The sequence below is a fragment of the Erythrolamprus reginae genome, chromosome 8 (genome assembly GCF_031021105.1).
Source record: "Erythrolamprus reginae isolate rEryReg1 chromosome 8, rEryReg1.hap1, whole genome shotgun sequence".
Lineage (NCBI taxonomy): Eukaryota > Metazoa > Chordata > Lepidosauria > Squamata > Dipsadidae > Erythrolamprus > Erythrolamprus reginae.
In genome coordinates, this window is record NC_091957.1 from 24,695,983 (window position 1) to 24,723,740 (window position 27,758).

The 27,758-nt window shown below is 44.1% G+C and overlaps 1 protein-coding gene across 3 annotated transcripts in view; it reads left to right on the forward strand.

The window, feature by feature from the left end:
• The window catches only part of MTOR (mechanistic target of rapamycin kinase), a 104,499-nt gene that overhangs the window by 63,118 nt on the left and 13,623 nt on the right, over positions 1–27,758 (forward strand). For all 3 annotated transcript variants that reach the window (XM_070759272.1, XM_070759274.1, XM_070759273.1), the window contains 17 exons: positions 482–597; positions 5,275–5,352; positions 6,946–7,053; positions 8,853–8,978; positions 9,154–9,285; positions 10,439–10,554; positions 11,023–11,140; positions 12,159–12,365; positions 12,452–12,552; positions 13,503–13,599; positions 14,835–14,933; positions 15,023–15,145; positions 17,986–18,168; positions 20,480–20,614; positions 20,733–20,907; positions 24,509–24,644; positions 27,169–27,316. In XM_070759272.1, coding sequence (XP_070615373.1) covers positions 482–597; positions 5,275–5,352; positions 6,946–7,053; positions 8,853–8,978; positions 9,154–9,285; positions 10,439–10,554; positions 11,023–11,140; positions 12,159–12,365; positions 12,452–12,552; positions 13,503–13,599; positions 14,835–14,933; positions 15,023–15,145; positions 17,986–18,168; positions 20,480–20,614; positions 20,733–20,907; positions 24,509–24,644; positions 27,169–27,316 — 2,198 coding nt within the window. The remainder of the gene's footprint in view (positions 1–481; positions 598–5,274; positions 5,353–6,945; positions 7,054–8,852; positions 8,979–9,153; positions 9,286–10,438; positions 10,555–11,022; positions 11,141–12,158; positions 12,366–12,451; positions 12,553–13,502; positions 13,600–14,834; positions 14,934–15,022; positions 15,146–17,985; positions 18,169–20,479; positions 20,615–20,732; positions 20,908–24,508; positions 24,645–27,168; positions 27,317–27,758) is intronic.

The window sequence follows — 27,758 nt, forward strand, 5'->3', positions numbered from 1 at the left end:
GGTGGCTGCAAGTTCCAAAATTTTGCAGGCGAAGGTGAAAAGTCTGAAGAAGCTAATGTCGGTATGAACCGAGCTTAGGATACGGCATAAATATACAGCTGCAGGATTTTGACCCTGACCAATTGTGACAGCCACACCAAACCCTCCCATTGGCTCAATCTGTTTTTTCTTTCTTTCTTTCTTTCTTTCTTCCTTTCTTCCTTTCTTCCTTTCTTCCTTTCTTCCTTTCTTCCTTTCTTCCTTTCTTCCTTTCTTCCTTTCTTCCTTTCTTCCTTTCTTCCTTTCTTCCTTTCTTTTCTTTCTCTCTTTTTCTTTCTTTCTCTTTCTTCTCTCTCTCTTTTCCTTCTTTCCTTCCTCCCTCTCTCTCTTTCTTTCTTTTTCTTTCTCACCCTTTCTTTATTTCTTTTCCTTCCTTCCTTCCTTCCTTTCTCTTTCTCTCTCTCTCTCTCTCTTAATTTTCTTTCTTTCTTCCCTCTCTCAGGGCAGTGGGACAGCATGGAAGAGTACACCTGCATGATCCCAAGGGATACCCATGACGGCGCCTTCTACCGGGCAGTCCTGGCTCTCCATCAAGACCTTTTCTCTCTGGCCCAACAGGTATTTCCTAAAGCTTGCCAGCCCTGTTTGGGATTCGGGGGTGACCTTCCTTCTTTTGAACCCCCATCCTAACCTGCCATGTGTCTGAACTGGGCAACCTGCAGTTGTTGTTGTTTTACTAGCCAACTGCTTTGTACCACTATAATTAGCTTCCAAGATCATAATGATCTACTTATCCAGAGATACAGATCATTGAACTCGATAGCCTAAAGAAACCTTAGACAATTGCAGTGTTCATCTGTCACTTAGCATCTGAGTGCTCTATTATATTTTGCTGAGGCAGACCTTCCATCTGTCCATCCATCCATCCACCCATCCATCCATCCATCCATCCACAGCAAAATAGAGTTGGAAGGGACCTTGAAGGTTTTCTAGGATCCCAGCAGCTGGTCAGGTCCCAAAGAGTTGGCCTTCCCCAGGCGGAGCCTAGGGGAAGAGCCTTCTCTGTGGCGGCTCCGGCCCTTGGAATCAACTCCTTCTGGAGATTCGTGCCACCACCACCACCCTCTTGGCCTCTCACAAGGTTTTAAAAACTCACCTTTGCCGGCACACTTGGTGCTGTTGAGTGTCAACATCTTACTCCGGCCAATGATGTAAACGTATATTATGATGGGATGAATGTGGATGATGGTTTTTTAAGTATCATTTTAGGTTTTGGATTTCTGATACGCTTTTGTATTTTGTATTTTATCTTGTGAGCCACCCTGAGTCTATGGAGAAGGGCGGCATCGAAATGCAAATAAATAGATAGATAGATAGATAGATAGATAGATAGATAGATAGATAGATAGATAGATAGACAGACAGACAGACAGACAGACAGACAGACAGACTCCATGTTCAAGCCCTATTTTAGACAAATGGCTGTCCAGTCTCTGCTTAAAAGCCTCCAGTGCTGGAGCACCCACAATTTCTGGAGGCAACTTCTCTCTCACTGGTTAGTTGTTCTGTTAGGAAATTTCTCCTTAGTTCCAGGTTGCTTCTCTCCTTGGTTAGTTTCCATCCATTTGCTTCTTTTCCTGCCTAGGTGCTTTGGAGAATAGGTTACATAGAAACATAGAAGATTTTAGAAGGTTGACCCCGGTCTTCTTCGTGGCAGTTCCTCAGATATTTGTACCATGTTATGATGTCATCTCTAGTCCTTCTTTTCATTAAATAGACAAACCCAATACCTGTAATCGTTCTTCATAGGTTTTAGCCTCCAGCCATCTTTGTTGTTCTTCTCTTTTCAAAAGCTCAACTTTAAAAAACAAAAACCAATGTGGTCAAAAGTGGATGAAGCATTCCAAGTATAGTTTTACTAAGGCCTTATATCCTGCGAATGATTGTTGCTTATCTTTCAATAGAAGCCTCGAAATAATGAGGCGGATAGAAACCTCTTCAATATAAAAATCAAGATGGTCCAAAATGACCCAGTCAAAATCCTTTGGCTGCTAGCAATGCAAACGAGACGGCCCATTCAGGCACTAGGACAGTGATGGCGAACCTTTTTTCCCTCCAGTGCCGAAGGAGTGTGTATTAGCAATATCGCGCATGCATGAGTGTCCACATCATTATTCAATGCCTGGGGAGGGCGACAACAGCTTTCCCTGCCCCCTGGAGACCCCCTGGAGGCCGGAAATGGCCTGTTTCCCAACTTCTGATGGGCCCAGTAGGCTCATGTTTTGTCCTCTCCAGGGTCCAAAGGGTTTCCTGGAGCCGGGGGAGAGTAAAATCACGCCCATCCCCATGGAGACTCTCTGGAAGCCAAAAACACCCTCCCTGAGCCTCTGTGAGAGCCACAAATCAGCTGGCCAGCACACACATGCATGTCGGAGCTGAGCTAGGGCAATAGCTTGTGTGCCAGCAGATACGGCTCCGCGTGCCACCTGTGGCACCCGTGCCATAGGTTTGCCATCACTGCACTAGGGCATATGTCCCTTTTTCACCTTTTGAAATAGAAAAAAAAAAAGGAAGGTTATGCAATTGCACCGTTCTGCGAGTGTATTTCAGCTTTGGATCACGGTTGGGCTGGATGAGGATGAGGTTCAGATTCCACACACCAAAGGGTTGGTTGCGTAACCCTGGGGAGAATGTGCGGCTTGTCCTTCTGCAAAGAGGAAGCCGTGTCCCTGCAGGGGAAATTCTTTCGGGGGGTTGGGGGGGAGGATGCTTCTTTTGTACGGGAGCCCAGCTGAGGTTTTAAGGAAGTCGGCGTCTGGAGAGGTTTTGCTTTGCCTGAGCGTTCCCAAAATCTGAGCCGTGCCGTCTTAGAATATTTATTTATCAGATTGTTTGAAGGCCTCCTGACTTAAATCACAGAAAAAAAAGGAAGAAAAAAGAAGATCCATGTGGATGAAATAAAATTATCACAGGCGTACATCTGGAGATGTAGAGCCAGGGTGGCACAGTGGTTAGAGTGCAGCACTGCAGGCTTCTTCAGCTAACTGAGAGCTGTAGTTCAGCAGTTCAAATCTCACCACCAGCTCCAGGTTGACTCGGCCTTCCATCCTTCCGAGGTGGGTCAAATGAGGACCCGGATTGTTGGGGGCAATATGCTGATTCTGTAAACCGGTTCAAGAGGGCTGTAAAAGCACGGTGAAGCGGTATATAACACTCCAACAGTCCAACACTCTGCGGACTGCATTGGTTGCTGATTGGTTTCCGGACCCAATTCAAAGTGTTGGTAATGATCTATAAAGTCCTATATGGCATTGGGCCAGATTACCTGCGGGACAGTCTTCTACCGCATGAGTCCCAGTGACCGATTAGGTCCCACAGAGTCGGCCTTCTCCAGGTTCCATCAACTAGGCAATGTCGCTTGGCGGGGCCTAGGGGAAGAGCCTTCTCTGTGGGGGCCCCGGCACTCTGCAATCAGATGCCCCCAGAGATTCGTACTGCCCTCACCCTCCTCACCTTTCGAAAGAGTCTAAAGACTCACCTATGTTGCCGGGCTTGGGTCGAATAGACTCTAGCCCCCTGGCCGATGAATGTTACGTATGATTGTTGTGTGAGTGGGTATGATTGGTCTCTTTTAATAATATTGAGTTTTATAGATGAGTACACTTAGTTTTTTAAATTAATTGGATTTAGACGATTATATTGTATTGTTGTTCTTCTTATGTGTTGTAAGCCGCCCCAAGTCTTCGGAGAGGGGTGGCATATAAATCCAAAAAAATATATATAAGTCTAAATGCTATTGCTATTGCTATCTTTCCTACCCGGGCCCACCATTCTACCTATCTCAAAGCCTGAGGTGGGAAGAGCCAGGAATTAAGGCATCTTCATGATTTCTTGGAGTTTTAGATCATACTGATGGTTGGATTTCTTTGGGTTTACTTCAACTTTTTCCTTTCTCCTTTCAAGTCTTGTCCTCTGGCATTCAGATCCTACATTTCTTGTACATTCTTATTTGGGTTTCAAATGTTTCTCTCCCCCCCCCCCCCCCGCCGCCAAGCTATTAACTGTCATGTCTATCTGCCGCTGTCACTCTCTTGCCTCCAAAGTTGACTATCTTGGGCAGAAGTCAAGTGCCAACCCTGGCAACTTTAAGACTTGGGGACTTCAACTCTCAGAATTCTCCAGCCAACATCTCTTGAGTTTGGCGCATGAAGAATCCAAAGCCTATTTGGCACACATCAAGGAGTAGAAACTTGTTTCCATCCCCCCTAAATAAAGAATTTAGGGAAACAGAATTCTTTTCTTGAGAATATTTGGTACATTTTGGAGAAAGAGAACCCATTCATCATCATACAATTTGTATCTATTTCTTTCTTTCTTTCTTTCTTTCTTTCTTTCTTTCTTTCTTTCTTTCTTTCGCCGTCTGCAGCATGGGCAACTTTAAGTCTGGCAGACTTCAACTCCCAGAATTCCCCAGCCAGCTTTGCAAAGCTGGCTGGGGAATTCTGGGAGTTGAAGTCCGCAAGTCTTAAAGTTCCCAAGTTTGAAGACCTCTGGTCTTTTAGTTTCCCTGCCACGATATTTGTTCTCACCAGAACACCAAGTGACTCTTTTTCTCTCCTCTCCTTTGCTTCCTCAACTCCTCTGAAGTTCCTTCTGGCTTTATATTGGTTTATTTATTTATTTAGTCACATTTATATGCCGCCCATCTCCTTGCAGACTCAGGGCGGCAAACAATTCATTCAAAGATGGCTCAATTCATCTTAATCCCTTTTTTCCTTTTACACAACTTTTTTTTTTCTTTTTAATCTAGCACCTCTTTTTAATAGGCTGGTTTAGCTCCTTCGCTTACACTGTTAATGATGAGAATAGCAAGCAAAACGACTGTCTTGCTTAGGAATGGAAATTCTGGGTTCAATTGTGGTCATAACTCAACACTATCTGTATTTGACTCAATAGGTTTTTTTAAAAAAAATCCTAGTACTCCTTCTGTCTTTTCATACTTATCATAGCCATCTACGATAAATTAGATTACTGGTTGTAAGGCTGTAATTTTATAGGTGTCTCATGTAAAATCCTTTGCAATTCTATTGTAAAAATAAATGTATTTTTACCTTTAAAAAAGAGAGAGAATAGCAAGCAAAAATGCTGGGATTCTAGAGACAAAAATCAGGATTCAGCCTCCTGGGGAGAGGGAAAAAAAAGAAGCAAAAAGCTGTTTTATCCCCAGATTCTGTCCGGAAAGATTTTCCTTGGTGGAGGTGTTTTAATTTTGCTTAAATCTTTTCTTTCCCCCAGTGCATCGACAAAGCCCGAGATCTCCTGGATGCTGAGCTGACAGCCATGGCAGGAGAGAGTTACAGTCGAGCTTACGGGGTGAGTATCTGGTCTCCTCATCCAGCACTGGAATCCTTCCTGGGGGGATCTGCAGGTAATCCTTGATTTAGAGCAGTTCCCAGAGTGGAAGTTTGAAGTTACAATGGCCCTAAAAATAATGATTTAAAAGGCCCTTTCCCTCCACACTTAAGACCCTCGCAGTGTCCACACTGTGATTTACATGTGGATGCTTGACAACCGATTCACATGACAGTCACAGGGCCCAGGATCACATGATCCCCTTTTGCTACCTCCTGGGTGAGATCATCCGAGGGAACAGGGTGAGTTACCATCAGTATGCTGATGACACTCAGCTATGCATCTCCACCCCATGTCCACTCAGTGAAGCAGTGGAGGTAATGTATTGGTGTCTGGAGACTGTCAGGGTCTGGATGGGTATTAATTGACTCAGACTCAACCCTAACAAGACAGATGCCTCCCAGGGACAATTCCAACTGTCCGTCCATCACCCTGGGGGAGGGGGAGTCTTTACCTCCCTCAGAGAGGGTCCGCAACTTGGGCATCCTCCTTGAACCACAGCTGAACTTAGAAGACCATCTCTCAGCTGTGGCAAGGGTGTGTGTGTTTGCATGGGTACGCCTTATGCGCCAGTTGTGGCCCTATCTGGACAGGGAGTCACTTCTCACAGTCACTCACGCCCTTATCACCTCAAGGTTCGAGTACTGCCATGCTCTGTACAAGGGGCTGCCTTTGAAGAGTGTTTGGAGACTACAAATTGTGCAAAATGCAGCCGCGCGAGCTATAGTGGGGCTACGAATTTCAGCATCACTCTGTGAGCTGCACTGGCTGCCAATTGGTCTCCGGGCGCAATTCAAAGTGCTGGTTATGACCTACATAGCTTAGGACCAGACTATCTTCGTGACCGTCTTCAGCCTCATGCATCCCAGCGGACAGTTAGGTCCCACAGACTCTGCCTTCTCCAGGTCCCATCAGCCAGACAATGTCGTCTGGCAGTGCCTAGGGGAAGAGCCTTCTCTGTGGCATCCCCGGCCCTTTGGAATGAACTCCCTCCGGAAATACATACCTCCCTCTCCCTCCTGGTCTTTCGTAAAGCTCTGGAGACCAACCTCTGCTGGTGGGCCTGGGGACCGTGAGTTATGAGATTGTCTCCAGCCGATATTATGAATGATTGAATTGGATGAATGTGTATGACTGTATGTGGGTTTTTTAACACTTGTAGTAATTTGTATAATTCTTTTAAAGTAATTTAGATTTCTTTTATATATTGTTGCATTTATAGTACGCCACCCCGAGTCGCCTCGAGAAGGGCAGCATAGAAATCTAATAAATGGATGGATGGATGGATGGATGGATGGATGGATGGATGGATAGATAGATAGGTAGATAGGTAGATAGGTAGGTAGGTGGGGGGAACCAAATTCACTTAATGACCATGTTACTAATTTGACAACAGCAGCGACTCAGCAAATGTGGCAAGAAAAGTCACAAAATGGGGCAGAGCTCAGTTATCAAATTCCTTGCTTCACGTAAACTTGAGGTTCCATTGTGGCTGGAAGTTCCAGGGGTAGTAATGATGGTGCCAAACCACCACCTTTTTTTTTTTTTTTGCAGGCGATGGTCTCCTGTCAGATGTTGTCCGAGCTGGAAGAAGTCATCCAGTATAAGCTTGTGCCGGAACGGCGAGAGATCCTTCGCCAGATCTGGTGGGAGAGACTGCAGGTGAGGTTACCCTGGAAGCAGCAACTCTAAACAAAGCAGCTCTGAGATTCAGAATCGAGTTAGGAAACTCAGATAACAGGAGAACAGCATGCTCAGGCTCTAAAGAGATTAGAACTACAATTCCCAGCATTCCCCTGGAACGTTTTCTGGAGCCCAACACCTCAATATTTAGAACATTTTATTTTGAACAGTTCTTCACAGCTAATATTTTGATTGGAAAATTATCGAACTAGGATTCTGCAGGTCATTTTGCCATTGACACCATTCTTCCTTTCTCCTCCCCTCCCTTATCCTCTTATCCAATCCAACCCCATTCCCATCACCTTCCCTTCCCATCTCTTTCCTGCCTTCCTTTCTTTCCTTCCCATGTCATCTCTTTCCTGCCTTCCCTTCCCTTCCAATTCCTATTTTCTCCCTTTCCTCCCTCCCTTCCCATCTGCCTTCCCTTCCAATTCCTGTTTTTACCCTTTCGCCCTTCTCTTCCTGCCTTCCCATCTCCTTCCTTCCTTCCTTCCTTCCTTCCTTCCTTCCTTCCTTCCTTCCTTCCTCCCTCCCTCCCTCCCTCCCTCCCTCCCTCCTTTCCTCTCCTCTCCTCTCCTCTCCTCCCTTTCATTCCATTCCCTTCCTCCCTTCCTTCCCTCCCTCCCTCCCTCCCCTTCCCTCCCCTTCCCTTTTCTTTCCTCCCATCCCATCCCCATCTCCTTCCTTCCTTCCTGTTCTGCCCCTGCCTGAGTCCGCCCAGCCTAAGCCCTGCGTACGTGTCACTGCCACCCACCTCCGCCTTGTTTCCTGTTGCCATCTGGGAAGCATTCTGCCTCCAGAGCTGCATTCCTGTCTGGGAGAGCTCAGACAACATTCCACCAGCGAGGAGAAGCCGGGTGGGGAAGGTCTGCAGATGGAGCTGTTTATCACCCCGAAAAGAGGGGAAACAGGGCAACGAGAGGACACATACCTCGAGCTCTGACTCATCACATTCTTCTGGATTGTTTAGTGGAAAGTCGGTTTCAAAGCATCATATTTCCTCTAATTTTAGATGAGTGGGAAAGTTGCCCCAAGTGATCCCTGCTGATCTACACAGCCCATTTACCAACACTTGATCTCCCGGCTTTTAGGGAAAAACAAAATTATTTGAAGAAGGCACAGAAAACTCTATAAACAGCTTCTGGGTTCCCTCCTACATGGCTAAATAGTTAAAAATCAGATGCAGTTGAATCTGTACATTGCTGGCCATGAATACTTCTGATTATTGTGCCAAAAGGAAACTCAGTTTTTCTGACATGAGATTTCACAGAGAAGAAGAGAAAAAAAAAGAATTAGAATAGAATAAAATAGAATAGAATAGTATAGAATAGAATATTGGAATGAAGAATAGAATAGAATATTGGAATGAAGAATAGAAGAGAAAAGAGAAGAGAATGTTGGAATGAAGAATGGAATAGAATAGAATGGAATAGAATAGAATAGAATAGAATTCTTTATTGGCCAAGTGTGATTGGACACAAGGAGTTTGTCTTTGTTGCATATGCTCTCAAAATAAAAGAAAATATACATTTGTCAAGAATCATGAGGTACAACATTTAATGATTGTCATATTATTTGTCATGGTCAAATAAGCAATGAAGAAATAATATTAATATAAATCGTAAGGATACAAGCAACAGTCATACAGTCCTAAGTGGGAGGAGGTGGGCGATAGGAACGATGAGAAGACTAGTAGTAACAGTAATGCAGGCCTTAGTGTATAGTTTGAAAGGGGTGCTGGAACTATTGTTGAAACACAAAAATCCCTTTCTTCCTAGGGTTGCCAGCGGATCGTAGAGGACTGGCAACGGATTCTCATGGTCCGGTCCCTCGTGGTCAACCCCCACGAGGACATGAGGATGTGGCTCAAGTACGCCAGCTTGTGTGGCAAGAGCGGCAGGCTGGTGAGTAACTCTGGGCCTCCACTTCACTCAGCCCCGAGCGCTTGCTCCACCTCCCTCCGTAACTTTTCAGAAGTGTGGACTTCAACTCCCAGAATCCCCCAGCCAGCCTGCTGGAGGAAAAGGTCCGGATGTGAGCTCTGCATTGATTTGTCTCTCCTTTTGTTCCTCGCCGAAGGCTTTAGCCCAAAAAACCTTGGTGTTGCTCCTGGGGGTCGACCCATCCCGACAGCTGGACCATCCGTTGCCCACTCTTCACCCTCAAGTGACCTACGCCTACATGAAGCACATGTGGAAAAGCGCCCGCAAGGTAGGACGGGGCCTTTGCCGTGCTGGTAGATAAAACCAAGCCGGAGATTCCTTTCCTCCTTTGCCCTCTTTCCTTCTCCATAATTTTGAAGAGAACGTGTCTTCTCCCCTCCTTTTCTGGAGTTGTGCCTATTTCCCATTGTTTCTGGATGCTGAAGAAAGAAGCCTTTTACACAAGGACTTTCACAAACACTACAATTCCTTGCGGTTCTGACCTAGGCTTCCTGATAAATTATAAAACACAAACAACATCCTCCCAAACCTCTTTTTATTTCAACAGCTGTGAATTATGTCCATTCACAGTCGTAATAAGTCCCAAATAATGTTAATTTAGTCCAACAGAAGTCTGCCACAATCTTTCAGAAGAAGGCTGATAAGCAGCAGCCTTTATCTCTCTTGGCATGCTGCTGATTGGCAAGGAGCTTTGCAAGGCCAAACAGAAACACGGAACTGAAATGCTGAGTCATGAATTGAACAAAGTTGCTTCCTGCAATGAGCCCCTCCGTTTGTTCCAGTTTTATGTCCTATGGGAGGGGCCAATCATCTCCAGGCTTTACTGTAGAGTAGCCTTTTTCCTCCATAGCTCTTCTTGCCTCCTGGCAGCTCTGCGCATTCACGCATTGGGAACTGGCTCCCTTTGTTCCTCTGCCTCACTCATGTCAGCCTCTGGAGGCCCCGGAGCCAACACGGACCTCTCAGACGAGGGTTAGGCCAAGTTGGCTCTTCTATGACTTGCGGACTTCAACTCCCAGAATTCCTGAGCCAATCATGCTAGCTCAGGAATTCTGGGGGTTGAAGTCCACATGTCATAGAAGAGCCAACTTTGCCTAACCGTGTCTCAGAGGGCCCAGGTTGGACCTCTGCCTCTGGCACTGAGCCCTTTCCAGACTGCAGGCCTGGCCCATGTTCCTCCCCAGCCTCCTCACTCTCTGACTGTTGCCAGTTCTGCAGACCACTGCCCAACCACAACACTTGCAGATCTTAATGCTCAATCCCTGTACTTAGAATGGCACATTGGGCAAATGGCTTTTTAGAAAGAGGAGAGGATGCCACATGTGGTCCCTGAGGGGGAGGAGGGAAGGAGGGAGGCGGTCTCCTTGGCAACCCAGCAGCGACACCCCACGACCCCTTTGCTTCGCTTCCTTTTCTTGCAGATCGAAGCTTTCCAGCACATGCAGCATTTCGTGCAAATGATGCAGCAGCAAGCCCAGCATGCCATTGCCACCGAGGATCAGCAGCACCGGCAGGAGCTTCACAAGCTCATGGCCCGGTGAGCCAGCAGCCTTGCCGAACCCAAGAACACAGCAGCCCCTGAGTTTGGGAAGGCATCACGGACCAGTGATTCTGCAGATGGGTTTTTGCTTGTTTGTGCGGACCGGTTTGTGGATCCACAATCCATCGACTGGGTTGAGCCGCATCAGGGTTAGGGAGGGCCGGGATGGATCTGGCCAGCTTGACATCACTCGTGTCGGGCAGGGCACCTGCATTGGTTGAGCATTCTGCCAGCGAAAATGTGCTCCTGAGCTCCGTTTTAAGCTGCAACGGTTTCCTGCAACTGTCTCCCAGCGAAAGTGGAGCTCAGGAGGTCCACCAGGAGCTCTTGTTTTTGCTGGCAGAGGCATCGCAGACCGGACCTTTGCTGTTTCCAGAGCGGCACCTCTAAGCATCTCGTAGGCATTTTCCCTTTCCACTCCTTCTCCTCCTGTTGGTAACCCAGATTTCTTTGTCCTATTCTCAGATGTTTCCTGAAACTGGGAGAGTGGCAGCTGAATCTGCAAGGCATCAACGAGAGCACTATTCCCAAAGTCCTGCAGTATTACAGCGCCTCTACGGAGCATGACCGCAATTGGTACAAAGTAAGTCAAGGGAGAGGTCATGTTAATGTATGAGCAGAGTAATCCTTTTTTATCAAGATTGTGCACCCACAGAAACGTTTAGATTGAGATTAGCTGTGAATAACTACTCAGCCACACACAGATATACTAACTTGAATTAAAGTTTACTTTGAGAAATAACATGTTCCTATACACTGTCCAAAATCATACACATAATAGTCAGAATAACACTCCAAATATTATCAAGTACATAGTCTTTCTTACCAGTTGTCTTTGCCATAATCAGTAAACAAAGATATCAAGCTTAAACACATTTTAGCTATAATACATAACTACAATACAGAGAGATTGCAGAGAAAATGCAGAGCAAACCTAACAGTGAGTAAGAAGGAAAAGAAGGAAGGAAGGAAGGAAGATAGCAATAGCCCTTAGACTTCTATACCACTTCACAGTGCTTTGCAACCCTCTCTAAGCACTTTACAGTGTCAGCCTCTGCCCCCCAACAATCTGGGTCGTCATTTTACCGACCTAGAAAGGATGGAAGGCTGAGTTAACTTTGAGCTGGGTGATATTCGAACTGCCAAATTGCAGAAGAAGTAGCCTGCAGTACCGCATTCTAACCATTGTGCCACCGTGGCTCCCTGAAGATAGGCTCCAGCAAGAATCCAAAAGCTCGGAAGACAGACAAAGCCTCTGATCTCGGTGACCGATCCAGATTGCTTCCTGGCTAAGCAGTACACAACATTTTAGAAAGCAGGTGTGGCCTGCATAGTTTAGTTTTATAGTGTACAACTGTAGATTTAAGAGAGAAGCAAAATGGAGGGGGGGAGGGGATTGATTCAGGAGAAACCCGATTGCATCATTGTCCTTGAAAGAGTTAAGCGAAGGGAGGAGATAAGTCCACATAAGTTTTGTTTCTGGGGGAAATGGGTTGTGGAACCTAAAAGGTGCCGACACTACTCAAGGACTGAACTGGTGCCTCAGTCGCTGCCCTCCTGGGAGAGCCAGACCATGCCAATGGTGCCTCTTCTCTTTCCAGGCTTGGCACGCCTGGGCAGTGATGAACTTTGAAGCAGTCCTACACTACAAACTCCAGAACCAGGCCCGGGACGAGAAGAAGAAGCTGCGCCATGCCAGTGGGACCAGTGTCACCAGCGCCAACACAGAAGGCAGCAACAGCGAAAGCGAGGCTGAGAGCGCCGAGAACAGCCCCGCCCCTTCTCCTGTGCAGAAGAAGGTCACTGAGGTCAGGCTCCTCCTCCTCCTTCTCTTCCTCCCAAACTCCCCTCTACTTGGAGGGAGACTCATCTCTTCTTTCTCCCTTCCCAACAGGACTTGTCCAAAACCCTCCTGATGTACACCGTGCCAGCAGTTCAGGGCTTCTTCCGTTCCATCTCTTTGTCCCGCGGAAACAACCTGCAGGATACGCTCAGGTGCCTTTGGATTTGGAACCTTTTTAAACATCAGGTTATGTGGATGGGGTTTAATGAGAGGGTGACCCACCCAGGGGGCCAAAGTCCTGCCTCCCCCTTGGGCCAGAAATGGGTCCCTCCCAATTCTGACTGGTTCTATAGAACCGGTAGTAAACCACTGGTGACGTCATGGAGCCAGATCTGGCGGTGCTGGTCTGTGGACGCTGCCATCTTGTTTTTGGCTTTTTTTGTGTGTGGCTATTTTTTGCTGGTTTTTACTTCTGTGTATGCGCAGAAGCTGAGTTTTCAGCACTGTGCATACACCGCCATTTTGTTTTTTGCTCTCTGTTTTTTTTGGCTGGCTTCCGGCACCGGGCATGAGTTGCCATCTTATTTTTGGCTTGCTAGGTTTTTTGGCAATATTTTGCTCGCTTTTGCACATGCACAGAAGCTGAGTTTTCACCACTGCACATGTCCTGCCATCTTGTTTTTGGCTCTTTTTGTGCTATTTTTTGCTGGGTTTTGCTTCTCTGCATGCGCAGAACTTAATTTTTTGGCACTGTGTATGTGCTGCTTTTGCTTTTGGCTTTTTATTTTGCAATGTTTTGCTGCTTTTTGCTTCTCTGCATGCGCAGAAGCTGAGTTTTTGGCACTGCACACGTGCCACTTTTGGTTTTGGCTTTTTTCTGCCCAATTTTTTGCTGGTTTTTCCTTCTGTGCATATGCAGAAGCTGAGTTTTCGGCACTGGGCATGCGCTGCCATCTTGTTTTTTTGGCATTCTTATAATTTTTTTGCTATTTTTTGCTTGTTTTTGCTTCTGTGCATGCGCAGAAGCCAAGTTTTCAGCGCTATGCAAATGTGCACGGGAGGAAGCAAACTGGCAGCAAGGTAAGTTAGAACCCGCCCCTGCTTTGTGCTGCTTCCTTAAGGAAGAAAACGGAGCTCATGGAATCGGTTTGTTTTTCTCCAGGGTTCTTACATTGTGGTTTGACTACGGCCACTGGCCAGAAGTCAATGAAGCCTTGGTGGAAGGGGTCAAGGCCATCCAGATAGACACCTGGCTCCAGGTAAGGGGCTGGTTTGAAAGTACGAACCACCGGTCTTATTCTTAAATGAGTGTTTCTGAACTTGGGTAGACTTCAACTCCCAGAATTCTCCAGCCAACATTTTCCCCTTCCATATGGGCATTTGCTGACATGTGATGTAAGAAAAATAACCTTTCTTCTCCTTATGTAGTTTGGTCATTTCCTTGGCAGGGGCCGTTCTCCAGCTAACAGCCTGGTTCTGACTTGGAGTTCTGGATTTTGAGATGGGAAGCTCTGCCTTCTGCAGGGGATATCAGAATTTGTTGAGTGGCAGCTGCCTGGTTAAACAGCTTTAAGAAGGAGTAGTGAAATAGTGAAGGAATCGTGCTGTTTAGCTTAGTCTATGGTACCTTACCTTCCCAAAGCTTTTGATGAGCAGCAATGAAGATACATTACTTACAAAACAAGGGTCTAATCCATCATAGCTAATTTTGTATAATGGGGAAGTGTAAGTAGAGACCAGCGTAGGAGCAAAAGAAGCCAACTTTATTCCAAGAGAGAATGCATCAATACATCAATATCCATCTGTCAATCCAAACTTCTTCTCAGCCAGCTTTCTAATAGGAATGTTATCTCTAACCAACTTTTGCTCTGTACATGTGCAGTTTACATGATGTGGTCATTCATACAGAATGAAAATAAGCATTCATAATGTTACAAAATGCAACAACAAATCTAGGGAAGTTTTGGCAGTAGGCTTTGAGGTGTCCTGTTACATGTTTGAATTTCCCCAGGTTAGAATTTCCCCAGGCCTTCAGGCCTACCCAGAGTTCTGTGTTTGCAAACCTAGGGTTCAAAACTCATGCTAACTTATACTAATTTATGCTAACAGCATAATGTGAACTGAGCACCCATATGTGGCTTTGGATCACATCTGGACATACCCAACCATGTGACCTTAGATCTACATAATTTATACGACAAATGTGGTAACCCCTGCTTATTCCTTTCCCTTTTTAATATTAAACTGACTACAGGCCTCACAGTTTACAGATTGTAATTTTAGTATTTGTAGGCCATGTGTAATTGACAAGACTGGATTTTATCATAGATTTTATCTGTTATTTATTATTTTACAACTTCTGATTGTACATTTGTTGAGTGTTTTTGTTTAGTTCTGGTCTATGACTGTAATAAATTGAATTGAAATTAAAGAAGGGGTAGATTAATTTCCCCCTCCTTATCTCTCCTCCTCTTGCTCCCCTGAAAACAATCAGGTGATTCCACAACTGATTGCAAGAATCGACACCCCCCGGCCGTTGGTGGGACGGCTCATTTACCAGCTGCTCACTGATATTGGAAGGTACCATCCCCAGGTGAGACCACCCTACACACACACACACACACACACACTCCAAACCATCCAAGCATTGATTAATTCCTTTTTTTCTGGTCTCTCCTATAGGCTCTGATTTATCCACTGACAGTTGCCTCAAAGTCAACAACGACAGCCCGGCACAACGCTGCTAACAAGATTTTGAAAAATATGTGCGAACACAGCAACACGCTCGTCCAACAAGCCATGATGGTGGGTAATATATACAATTCCCTGCCATCTTTTTTTCCGCACTGCAAAACCACAGGGAACAAACTGGTTTGTTCTTTTATACCCTCGTCCTGATCTTCACCGATTTGCATCATTTCGATTCACTTCGCCTTCCCAGTTCACTCCCAATTACCAGTTTTGCCTTTGTAGAAACGCTCTTCTTCCCTTTTATTATTTTATTCAGTTTCGCAAACACTGTTTTTTTTTTAATACTATGTAGATTTTGAAAGAACTTGATCAGGGCTCTGGAAAAGTGAATTTAAAAAAAAACCTATTAGTATATTTTTATTTTAAAAAACCAGTTTTTCCACCCATCTGTCTCTTCACGGTACATATGGTTCTGCTCTGGCTTATTAACTTTTACAATCCCTATTTGGATCATCTCTTCCAAGCTGTTGCCCCTCTTCAGAACCGTAACCACTATATGCCGGTTCCCTAAACTCCACTTAAAATAAGCTTGGGCAGAGGATGAGATACTTTCCTAAAATCTGGAGAAATTGCCAGTCTGGTTGAAGCTCTTGTGCTTCCCTGCATAGTCTCTGCTGTTGCTAAGAGAAGAAATGTGAAAGGGAGCTAGAGGCCAAAGACCACAAAGGATCCCTTTTGTTACAGATGCTGGGATTGTGTAAAAAGCCGCTTTACGCATCCCTTGAGAACAATTGTGTGACTCCCTCTAGCAGTCCGTCTGGGTTAGATCTCTGATGCTGTAGCTATAGCTATTTCTGCTATGCAAACTCTAGGCTCACTCTTTAAAAAAAAAAAATATTGAAAACACAAGACAGGAACAAACAGGAAAAACCCCCCCGTAACAACAAGATCAACAATCTTAATATAAATTCACATATAATTCTAATGTAAGCTTGCTTAATTTTGCACATTCTAACATTTTCCTAATCACCATCTCTTTGCTTGGTATGTTTTCTTTTTTCCAGTTTTGCACAAAAACCAATCTCACCGCTGTTAATATGTGTGCTATTAAATAATAATCTGCTTTTCTATGTTGTCTAATAATTCCTAAAAGGTACATTACTGGTTTTGGTTCTATTTTATAATTTAAATTTATGATTTTTTAAAAAAAAAAATATTTTTTTTAAATTTTTAATCATAGACCAGAATTTTTTGTTTCCAAACATGTTCACCAAATGTGATAATATGTACCATTAGCTGATTTAATATGATTAGGATTTTAGAGTAGTTTAGTTAGTTTTAATTAATTGGATTTAGCCACTGTGTTTTATTGTTTCTTTCATATGCTGTAAGCCACCCTGAGTCCTCGGAGAGGGGCGGCATGTAAATCCAATAAATAAATAAATAAGGATATATTTTCTAAATTGGTGTAGGATCGAGACACCAATCTTCCACTACTGAGAGGGGAGTATTTCTTTCAACCTGGCCTTATTGAATCCAGTAGGGTGGAGTGGAGAACATAGAAACATAGAAGATTGACGGCAGAAAAAGACCTCATGGTCCATCTAGTCTGCCCTTATACTATTTCCTGTATTTTATCTTAGGATGGATATATGTTTATCCCAGGCATGTTTAAATTCAGTTCCTGTGGATTTCCCAACCACGTCTGCTGGAAGTTTGTTCCAAGCATCTACTACTCTATCAGTCAAATAATATTTTCTCATGTTGCTTCTGCTCTTTCCCCCAACTAACCTCAGATTGTGTCCCCTTGTCCTTGTGTTCACTTTCCTATTAAAAACACTTCCCTCCTGAACCTTATTGAACCCTTTAATATATTTAACTGTTTCGATCATGTCCCCTCTTTCCCGTCTGTCCTCCAGACTATACAGATTGAGTTCATGAAGTCTTTCCTGATAAGTTTTATGACCCCAGACTCTCAAACATAGGGACGCTTCAGTATGTCCGGGTATATATATGTATGGTAACACAGGACAACTAGATAAGATATCAGAATATACTGTGTCAATTTAATGAACCAGATAAATGATGAAGACACATTTTATAAAACAGTAGTTTACTCTTCAGTGAAAAATATCTTCAGTCTTCTATATACAGGAACTTTACATCAGCTCTATTCAGCTTACTTACAAGTGGATATTCAACCAATCCAGGTTACATATAGATACAAAACCAATCCAGGTTTCTAGTAGACACTAAACCAACCCAGGTTTCTTCGTATCACTATCTCAGTTCTACTCAATATCTAACTCATGCTCAAACTGCTCCTGCCAGCCAACTAACAACCACCATCAACAGCAAACGACCACAACGACCACACAGTTGATCTGCATATTATAATGCCCTGGTCCAATCAGGTTGCAGTTCACACCCAATGATTCAGCATTAGCATGCTTACATTCTACCTTCTACCTTATACAGTGGTACCTTTATTTACAAACTTAATTTGTTCCGTGAGGGTGGCGGCTCTGTTTCCTCCCAGGAGATTCCTAGAGAGGCCCCACGGAAGCTTCTCCCCACTTTTCCCGACCCTGTTTCCTCCCAGGAGAGTCCTAGAGAGGCCCCACAGAGGCTTCTCCCTGCCTTTTCCGGTTACAGTTTCGGAGGCTCGGGTTTGTAAGTGGAAAACGGTTCTTGAGAAGAGGCAAAAAAATCTCGAACACCCGGTTCTTATCTACAAAAGTTCATAAGTAGAGGTGTTCTTAGGTAGAGGTACCACTGTAATACATTCTACTTTTCACTTTATATGGTACTACAATGAAATATCACCCAGGATTGCTAAGCCTGACATAGCAAAGAGACTGAGCCTCCCAAGCAGTTGAATGCCAGCATCCTCCCCCTTCTCCTTTTGCCTTTTAACCTCTCCTGGGGGGCTCTTCTCTTTCCTCTGCCACCAGGTGAGTGAAGAGCTGATCCGCGTGGCCATCCTGTGGCACGAGATGTGGCACGAAGGGCTGGAGGAAGCGTCTCGCCTCTACTTCGGGGAGAGGAACGTGAAGGGGATGTTCGAAGTGCTCGAGCCGCTGCATGCCATGATGGAGCGAGGACCCCAGACTCTCAAGGAAACCTCCTTCAATCAGGTAGCGACAAAAGAGAGAAACAGATTAAAGGCCCAGCTCTGCCCATAATAAAGTAGACCCCCAAGAATTTAAGGAATACTGGCCTGAATGGACAGCCTTCCGTCTGGCGTAATGAATGACAAAATGCACATCAGAGACCTCTTAGTGGTCAGCCAGAAGCCATGAGCCTCATATATCCCAGTGGCAGGATAGAGCAGTGATGGGCTCCTATGGGTATGGTCAGGTACACAGAGCCAGTAGAAAACATTTGATTTTTTTTCTTTTTTTCCCTTTTGGGCTCTGGGTATGTTTTTCCTATCGTGATAAATGAGATTGAATGTGTATAATTTTAGAAGAGCTGTGTATGCTTGTGTGTACATACACATACACTTAATATAGCAGATAATGTACACTGCTCAAAAAAATAAAGGGAACACTTAAACCACACAATATAATTCCAAGTAAATCAAACTTCTGTGAAATCAAACTGTCCACTTAGGAAGCAACATTGACTGGCCATCAATTTCACATGCTGTTGTGCACATTCAACTTTGTACAGAACAGAGTATTCAATGAGAAGATTTCATTCATTCAGATCTAGGATGTGTTCTTTGAGTGTTCCCTTTATTATTATTTTTGAGCAGTATATATTTTTGTGTGCCTGTATGTACAGATATGGCATATAGGCATAGAATTAAATAGTATATTTTGGCTGTTCAGTAATAGTAAATAGATAGGGAAATTGTATCTCTTTGAGGCGAGGAGAGGCCAAACCCTTGACATGAGTGATGTCAAGTTGGTCACCTTTAAGCCAGTCACAGGACCTTTAATCCACCCCCTCCGGTCACACAATCATCAAGCCATTCCCACCTGGTCAAATGGCCAGCAAGCCATACCCACAAAATAAGCCACGGCCACAATGTGGTAGTAAATTTTTTTGCAGCCCTTCACTGCCACAAAGGTCCTTCTCCAGGTCCTATCAGCCAATCAGGGTCGCCTGGCGGGTCCTAGGGGAAGAGCCTTTTCTGTGGCAGCTCCAGCCCTTTGGAATCAACTCCCCCTCAAGATTCGCACCGTCCCCCACCCTCCCGGCCTTTCATAAGGCTCTAAAAACACACCTCTGCGGCAGGCCTGGAGCTATTGAGCATTGCCACCAGCTCCAGCTGACAGTATGAGAGAATGAGTGTGACTGGTTTCTTTTAGTTGAATGGTTTTAATTCTTGGAGTTTTATACTAGATTTTATATTGGGTTTCTTATATGAGGGTTGTCAAGAAAGTAATGCACCACTTCTTTTTCAACTATTATTTATTGAACTCAGTGAAACTTACACACAAGAAAGAATGATGTTTCTTCTACACTCCCTATTTTTCCACGTAATCTCCATCCCGTTCTATGGCCTTCCTCCAGTGAGACACAAGGGCGTGTATGCCCTGTGGATACCACTCCTTGTTCTAGTCACGAAGCCATTTCTGCCCTGTGCGAATCACCTCTTTGTCATCCTCAAAATGTCTTCCGCGAATAGCATCCATTCAGATCCATGCAGATTCTCCATAAACTGTACACAAACGTTTGTGAATGTTCCCAACAGTTTCTTCCTCCGCAGTGAGAAATTCAATGATGTCACGCTGTTTGTAACATACATCGCTTTTCCAAATTTCCCGACAGTCAGAACAGTTGATCAGTGAAACACCTTGCCTCCAGAAGTTGTGAATGCCACAACACTGGAAGATTTTAAGCAGATGTTGGATGAAGTAGTGTAGGGCTTCCTGCCTAAGCAGGGGGTTGGACTAGAAGACCTCCAAGGTCCTTTCCAACTCTGTATTATTATTATTATTATTATTATTATTATTATTATTATTATTATCATTATTATTATTATTATTAGTTACAGACACCATTTTGAAACACTGCTGCAGCTACACTATCTGTCTGAAGAAACGCAAAAATTTACACACGCATTCAAATAATGTATATGTAAAGTTTTGCATTCGTACCATTACTGTAGGCTGAGAAAAAAAATGTGGCGCTTTACCTTCGTATATTGTATTTTTGTATTAATTTTAAGATGTCAGCCATCCTGAGTGCACTGGAGAAGGGCGGCCTAGAAATCCAGTTGAATGAATGAATGAATGAATGAATGAATGAATGAATGAATGAATGAATGAATGAATGAATGTGCGAGCAATAGCTCTGGTTGAGGATCAGGAAAGAGAAAGCACAAATGATTGCTTTTCCAAGGGAAGGAGGAGAGGGAAGACATTTGTAGGCGGCTGATCCACACAATCTGCCTTTGATCTGCCCATTAAGCCCAGAGCAACTCTTTCCCCGCAGGCTTATGGCAGAGATCTGATGGAGGCCCAAGAATGGTGCCGGAAATATATGAAATCGGGAAATGTCAAGGATCTCACCCAGGCTTGGGATCTCTATTACCACGTCTTCCGGCGCATCTCCAAGCAGCTGCCTCAGGTCTGTGGAAAAAGGATCCTCATCCCCTCTGCGGATTATTCCCCCTCTCCCCCCATTTCTCCTTCAGAACGCGTCCTAAACAACTGCTTTTGCTTGTTTCCCGTCTGGCCGACAACAGCTGACTTCTTTGGAGCTCCAGTACGTTTCCCCCAAACTCCTGATGTGCCGTGATTTGGAGCTGGCTGTTCCGGGGACATACGACCCAAATCAGCAGATCATCCGCATTCAGTCCATCGCGCCCTCCCTGCAAGTCATCACCTCTAAACAGAGGCCGAGGAAGTTGACTTTAATGGGTGAGAAATTGGCAAAGGAAGCTTTTCGGGGCTTCTTAGAGGCCTCCTGACTTCTCTTGGCTTCTCTTGACCGTGACTGAGTTGCCCCGGTTCCAGATGTACCAATTGCCGGTTCTCTCTTGCAGAACGGCAATCCAATTAAAAAGGTATCACGTTCAGAAGAGCAAAGCAGATGCAATGGTTCCTTGGGCAGCCATATCCCATTCATGTACCACTCGGGATGCAGAGCAAATCAATTGCTTGTAGCTCTCCAGATCGTGAGCAGATCCTTTAAGGAGGCCAGCCAGACCAGCCATAAAAGACAACCAGGCTAAAAAAGTAGAAGTGTTAAATTAATGGATGTATTGACAGTTGAAGAAGCTTGGGAAGGATTAGCAAACTTTTGGCCTTCAGAATTTTGGTTATTTTAAGGATAGGATAGCATAGAATAGAATAGGATAGAATAAAATAGAATAGAATTCTTTATTGGCCAAGTGCGATTGAACACACAAGGAATTTGTCTTTGGTGCAGATGCTCTCAGTGTACATAAAAGAAAATATACATTTGTCAAGAAACATGTAGTACAACACTTAATGATTGTCATAGGGGTCAAATAAGCAATGAAGAAACTAATCAATATTAATAAAAATCTTAGGATACAAGCAACAAGTTACAGTCATACAGTCCTAAGTGGGAGGAAAAGGATGATAGAAATGGTGAGAAAAAACTAGTAGAAATAGAAGTGCAGACTTAGTAAAAAGTCTGACAGTGTTGAGGGAATTATTTGTTTGGTAAAGTGATGGCCTTCGGGGAAAAACTGTTCTTGTGTCTAGTTGTCTTGGTGTGCAGTGCTCTGTAGCGACATTTTGAGGGTAGGAGTTGAAACAGTTTGTGTCCAGGATGCGAGGGGTCAGTAAATATTTTCCCCGCCCTCTTTTTGACTCGTGCAGTATACAGGTCCTCAATGGAAGGCAATTGGCAGCAATTGTTTTTTCTGCAGTTCTGATTCTCCTCTGAAGTCTGGGTCAGTCTTGTTGGGTTGCAGCACCAAACCAGACAGATATAGAGGTGCAGATGACAGACTCAGTGATTCCTCTGTAGAACTGTATCAGCAGCTCCATGGGCAGTTTGAGCTTCCTGAGTTGGCGCAGAAAGAACATTCTTTGTTGTGCTTTTTTGATGATGTTTTTGATGTTTTTAAAAGAAATAATCCTAATTAAATATATACATTAAAAACATCACAAAATAGACAATATAACATAATATAAAAGGGGAAAGGAATGAAAATTAAGGGAAAGTCAAAGATTAAAGAGAAAGAGAGAAAGGGATAGTATGTCAACTATCTAGTTGACATTTCAATATTAAGACCTATGATTTCAGTTTCTATAGTGGATGTATACTACTATTCACTGTTGATTGTTTACAATGAAGTTTTTATTAGGTTTAGGTGTATGTATGTGATCTTTAATAGTTATTGTGTGTTTGTGTTAATGAAGTCGTTTGAAATTTGGTTTGTAGGGTTTGAAGAGAGTCTTCAGTACACGTCTCGATCGATAGCTTCTGTAGTCTACAATATAAATTGTTTTCATTTCATCTGTTGTGTTGATAAAGAGCAAAATTAATATTAGGGGTTTTTTTGATGATATTTAAGTATTTTTTTGTATTTTGAGCCAATAGTTTAAGTTTAAGTTTAAGTTTAATCAGATTTGTATGCCGCCCCTCTCCGCAGACTCGGGGCGGCTCACAGCAATAGCAATACAATGTAAGACAAATCCAATATTTAAATTAATTTAAAAAACACCACAAATTAAAACCAATCATACACACTAGCGTACCATGCATAAATTTTATAAGCCTAGGGGGAGGGAACATGTCAATTCCCCCATGCCTGACGACAGAGGTGGGTTTTAAGGAGCTTACGAAAGGCTAGGAGGGTGGGGGCAACTCTGATATCTGGGGGGAGTTGGTTCCAAAGGGTCGGGGCCGCCACAGAGAAGGCTCTTCCCCTGGGTCCCGCCAAACGACATTGTTTAGTTGACGGGACCCGGAGAAGGCCAACTCTGTGGGACCTAACTGGTCGCTGGGATTCGTGCGGCAGAAGGCGGTCCCGGAGATATTCTGGTCCAGTGCCATGAAGGGCTTTATAGGTCATAACCAACACTTTGAATTGTGACCGGAAACTGATCGGCAACCAATGCAGACTGCGGAGTGTTGGTGTGACATGGGCAAATTTAGGAAAGCCCATGAGAGCTCTCGCAGCTGCATTCTGCACGACCTGAAGTTTCCGAACACTTTTCAAAGGTAGCCCCATGTAGAGAGCATTACAGTAGTCGAGCCTCGAGGTGATGAGGGCATGAGTGACTGTGAGCAGTGACTCCCAGTCCAAATAGGGCCGCAACTGGTGCACCAGGCGAACCTGGGCAAACGCCCCCCTCGCCACAGGTGAAAGATGTTTCTCTAATGTGAGCTGTGGATCGAGGAGGACGCCCAAGTTGCGAACCCTCTCTGAGGGGGTTAGTGACTCCCCCCCCCCAGGGTGATGGACGGACAGATGGAATTGTCCTTGGGAGGCAAAACCCACAGCCACTCCGTCTTATCCGGGTTGAGCTTGAGTCTGTTGACACCCATCCAGACCCCAACAGCCTCCAGGCACCGGCACATCACTTCCACTGCTTCGCCGACTGGACAAGGGGTGGAGATGTACAACTGGGTATCATCTGCATACTGATGATACCTCACCCCATGCCCTTGGATGATCTCACCCAGCGGTTTCGTGTAGATATTAAATAGTATTAAATAGTACCATTTTCCTCAGGCTTTGTAAAAGTCCAATTCATCTCTGTTTTGTTCTAGTTTTGTTTTATTCTAGTATATTTTGCCCTGTTCATAATTAGCTTAAAAAAGGCACTTAAACCATAGTGCTTTACATCCCTCTCTTAAGTGGTTTACAGAGTCAGCCTATTGCCCACAACAATCTGGGTCCTCATTTTTCATTTCTTTTTCTATAGATAATTTCATTTTCGTTCAATATTTCTTGGTTTAAAGTCCACCTAGTTCTTTTCCTTTGTCCTTTCTAAGTAGTTATTATCGGATTGTGGCCGTCCCAAATACCAGTTTCAATATCTAAATTTTACCCACCTTGGAAGGAAGGTTGAGTCAAACTTGAGCCAGTCAGGATCAAACTGGCAGTGGGCAGAACTAGCTTGTAATACTGTATTCTAACCATTGGGAGATAGGGAGGGAGGGAGGGAGGGAGGAAGGGAGGAAGGAAGGAAGGGAGGAAGGAAGGAAGGAAGGAAGGAAGGAAGGAAGGAAGGAAGATAGCAATATCACTGAGACTTCTATACTGCTTCACAGTGCTTTACATTCCCCTCCAAGCAGTTTACAGAGTCAGCCTCTTGCCCCCAACAATCTGGGTTCTCATTTTATCCATTTCGGAAGGCTGAGTCTACTTTGAGCCTGGTGAGACTCGAACTGCTGGCAGCCGGGAGTCTGCAGAAGTAGCCTGCAGTACTGCATTCTAACCACTGTGCCATCTTCTAATTCGCCTCGAATACAAGTCCTTTCTTGGCTTCCACCAGTTCCGCACACCTGAAGAGATCTTTTTTTCCTCTTCCACAGGAAGCAACGGGCACGAGTTTGTGTTTCTTCTGAAAGGACATGAAGATCTTCGCCAGGACGAAAGAGTGATGCAGCTCTTTGGCCTTGTGAATACTCTCCTCGCCAACGACCCCACGTCCCTCCGTAAAAACCTCAGGTGCCTTCATCCCAGCCAGCATAGATGGCTTGTTAGAAAAGATGGGGGGCAAGATCTCCTTTGGCATGCAAAGGAGAAAACTAGAAATGTATCACTTTGAACATTGCTCAAAAAAAAATAAAGGGAACACTTAAACAACAGAATATAACTCCAAGTAAATCAAACTTCTGTGAAATCAAACTGTCCACTTAGGAAGCAACACTGATTGATTTCACATGCTGTTGTGCAAATGGAATAGTTGTGCAAATGAAATATTTAGTGAGAATACAGTGGTACTCTGCTTAAGAACTTAATTCATTCCGTGACCAGGTTCTTAAGTAGAAAAGTTTGTAAGTAGAAGCAATTTTTCCTATAGGAATCAATGTAAAAGCAAATAATGCGTGCAAACCCATTAGGAAAGAAATAAAAGCTCGGAATTTGGGTGGGAGGAGGAGGAGGAAGAAGAGGAGGACAGTCGCTGCCGAAGGAAAAAGGTGAGGTGAGGGGAATCAAAAAAATCCAAAACTAAGGCATTAAAAAAAAGGGGGGGGGGGGACTCTGAGGCGGTGAGGAGGAGCATGCGCCTCCCGTACACCCAGCGCGAGGCTGCCTCCCATACACTGTGCCACAGAGAGAAACCCAGGGGGAATGGCAGGAAACTGGCCGGACCTTCATGCCGCTCTCAAATTTCCTGGGAAATTTTTCCGGGCTCGGGTTCTTAAGTAGAAAATGGTTCTTAAGAAGAGGCAAAAAAATCTTGAACACCCAGTTCTTATCTAGAAAAGTTCTTAAGTAGAGGCATTCTTAGGTAGAGGTTACCACTGTATTTCATTCATTCAGATCTTGGATGTGTTATTTGAGTGTTCCCTTTATTTTTTTGAGCAGTACAGAAGCTGAAGGTCTAGAGGTGTAAATGAGAGAAGAGACCTTTGGTGGAGTTGCCATAACTTTACTAGACTTTATTGAATGCTGCAATAGATAGTAATCCAATTTTAAGGATGGGACATTGCCAATGCCCGCAGATGGGATGCCCAATTTGGCCATGGTGACAGGCTGCTCCAGCTAAGCCAACAGATTGTGCAAATTCATTAGAGCAGCACGTACTTCGGCCCCCATGTGTCTGGGAGCACATTTTTTAATCCCATTTGTATGTGAGCACAAATCCCAGTCTTTTCAATGTGTATTCTCCTCGGTTCTGACCTGGGCTTCCCCAAAAGCATAGAACTCACTCCACGTCCCGATCAAACCCCTTTTATTTAGTTTACAGTGAATTCCTTTCCAGCAAAGTCCCGGCCAACAGTTTTTCAAGATATTTCCAAATTACTGACCTTTATCAACTGCCAAGCCAATATCTTTCAGACTCCACACTATAACAGACAATACTTGGCAAGAATGCAGAAACAGATCTTTGCCAAAATGAACTGCAAACATCCCTCCCCTTTTGCTCTTTTTTAAAGAAAGATTTATTTATTAGATTTTGTAGATTAAAAATACACTGCTAAAAAATAAAGTGAACACTTAAATAACTATAAATATAACTCCACGTAAATCAAACGTCTGTGAAATCAAACTGTCCACTAAGGAAGCGACACTGATTAACAATCAATTTCACATGCTGTTGTGCACATTCAACTTTGTACAGAACAAATTATTCAATGAGAATATTTCATTCTTTCAGATCTAGGATGGGTTATTTGAGTGTTCTCTTTATTTTTTTGAGCAGTATATATACAATAGTCTTTTACAGATCTTTATCCATTTCATTGTATTTCATTGTTTTACAGTACTCTATACATTGTATTTATTATTATTTTTTCTAGGGAATTTTGTAAATAGAATAGATAGATGGATAAGTATAGATTTATATCCATATGAGAGTATAGGGATATCAATAGGCAAACAGATAGAAAAATAGATAATACCTATGTGTTTAACTATGTTTGTGTGCCCTAACACATTGTATCATACTACTGTGTTTCTATTCTCTATCCAGTTGTACCTTATTCCATGTCTCATCAAATTCTATATCACTTATTCCCTTAATTTCCATCATCATTTTATCCATTTCTACGCATTTGTAAATTTTATCTATAGTGTTGTTTTCTGATGGAGTTGTTTTGTTTTTCTAAAATTGGGCATAGGATATTCTAGCAGCAGATATTGAGTCCTTTTAGGATTTTTTTTTGCCATATTTGCTTTTTTATTCCCTATGGGATGGGCAATGCATCATCAATCGTCAATCTGTGGCCTTATTCCCAAGTCAACCCTTATTCCTAAGATGTTTCCTTCTTCTGGCAACTTTGTGCAGGCGTACACTGGGAATAAGCTCCAGCTGTTCGTTTGCTTCGCTGATGTTTGATTCCGAAGGCAGCTGATAACTATCAGACAGCCATGGCCCCCTCTCTGCCTCTGACGTAGAGCACCCATCCGAGCCTTCCCCAGACTCCAGGACAAGCCCATGTTCCTCCCCAACTTCCTCACTCTCCAAATCTGCTACCAGCTCTGCTGGCGGGCCACAACATTGTTCTCCTTTCTTCTCTTCTAGCATCCAGCGCTATGCGGTGATCCCTCTCTCCACCAACTCTGGGCTTATAGGCTGGGTGCCTCACTGCGACACTCTGCACGCTCTGATCCGAGATTACCGGGAGAAGAAGAAGATTCTACTCAACATTGAGCATCGCATTATGCTGAGGGTAAGCGTCTGCTATCTACTTAATCTTCAGGAGTTTTGCAACTCGTGAATTTTGTCCCCGAATCTCAGGCTGAGGAAACAGCTTGAAAACATTGCGCAGTTCTCCCAAAGGTGTTTTGGTTTTTTTCCCCAAGAGGCCACCGGACTTTCTGGTTTGCCTTTGAAGATGTTTCACTTCTCATCCAAGAAGCTTCCTCAGCTCGGACTGGATGGCTGGGAATGCAAAGATTTATACTCCTTGCAGACAGCTGGTCATTGGCATCCTTTCAGAGGGTCATCGAGGTCGCTTGGAGGTTTATCTGTGTCCCGAGTGGTGCAAATAGGTGTGAAGCCTTCTTGGAACTGCTGAAAGGACTGTGTTGTAGACTGGAGATAGGTGATGTCGTATCCAGTATTGGGTTCCTACTTGGACAAGGGGGGGGGGGGGGAGGCGTTCTAGTAGC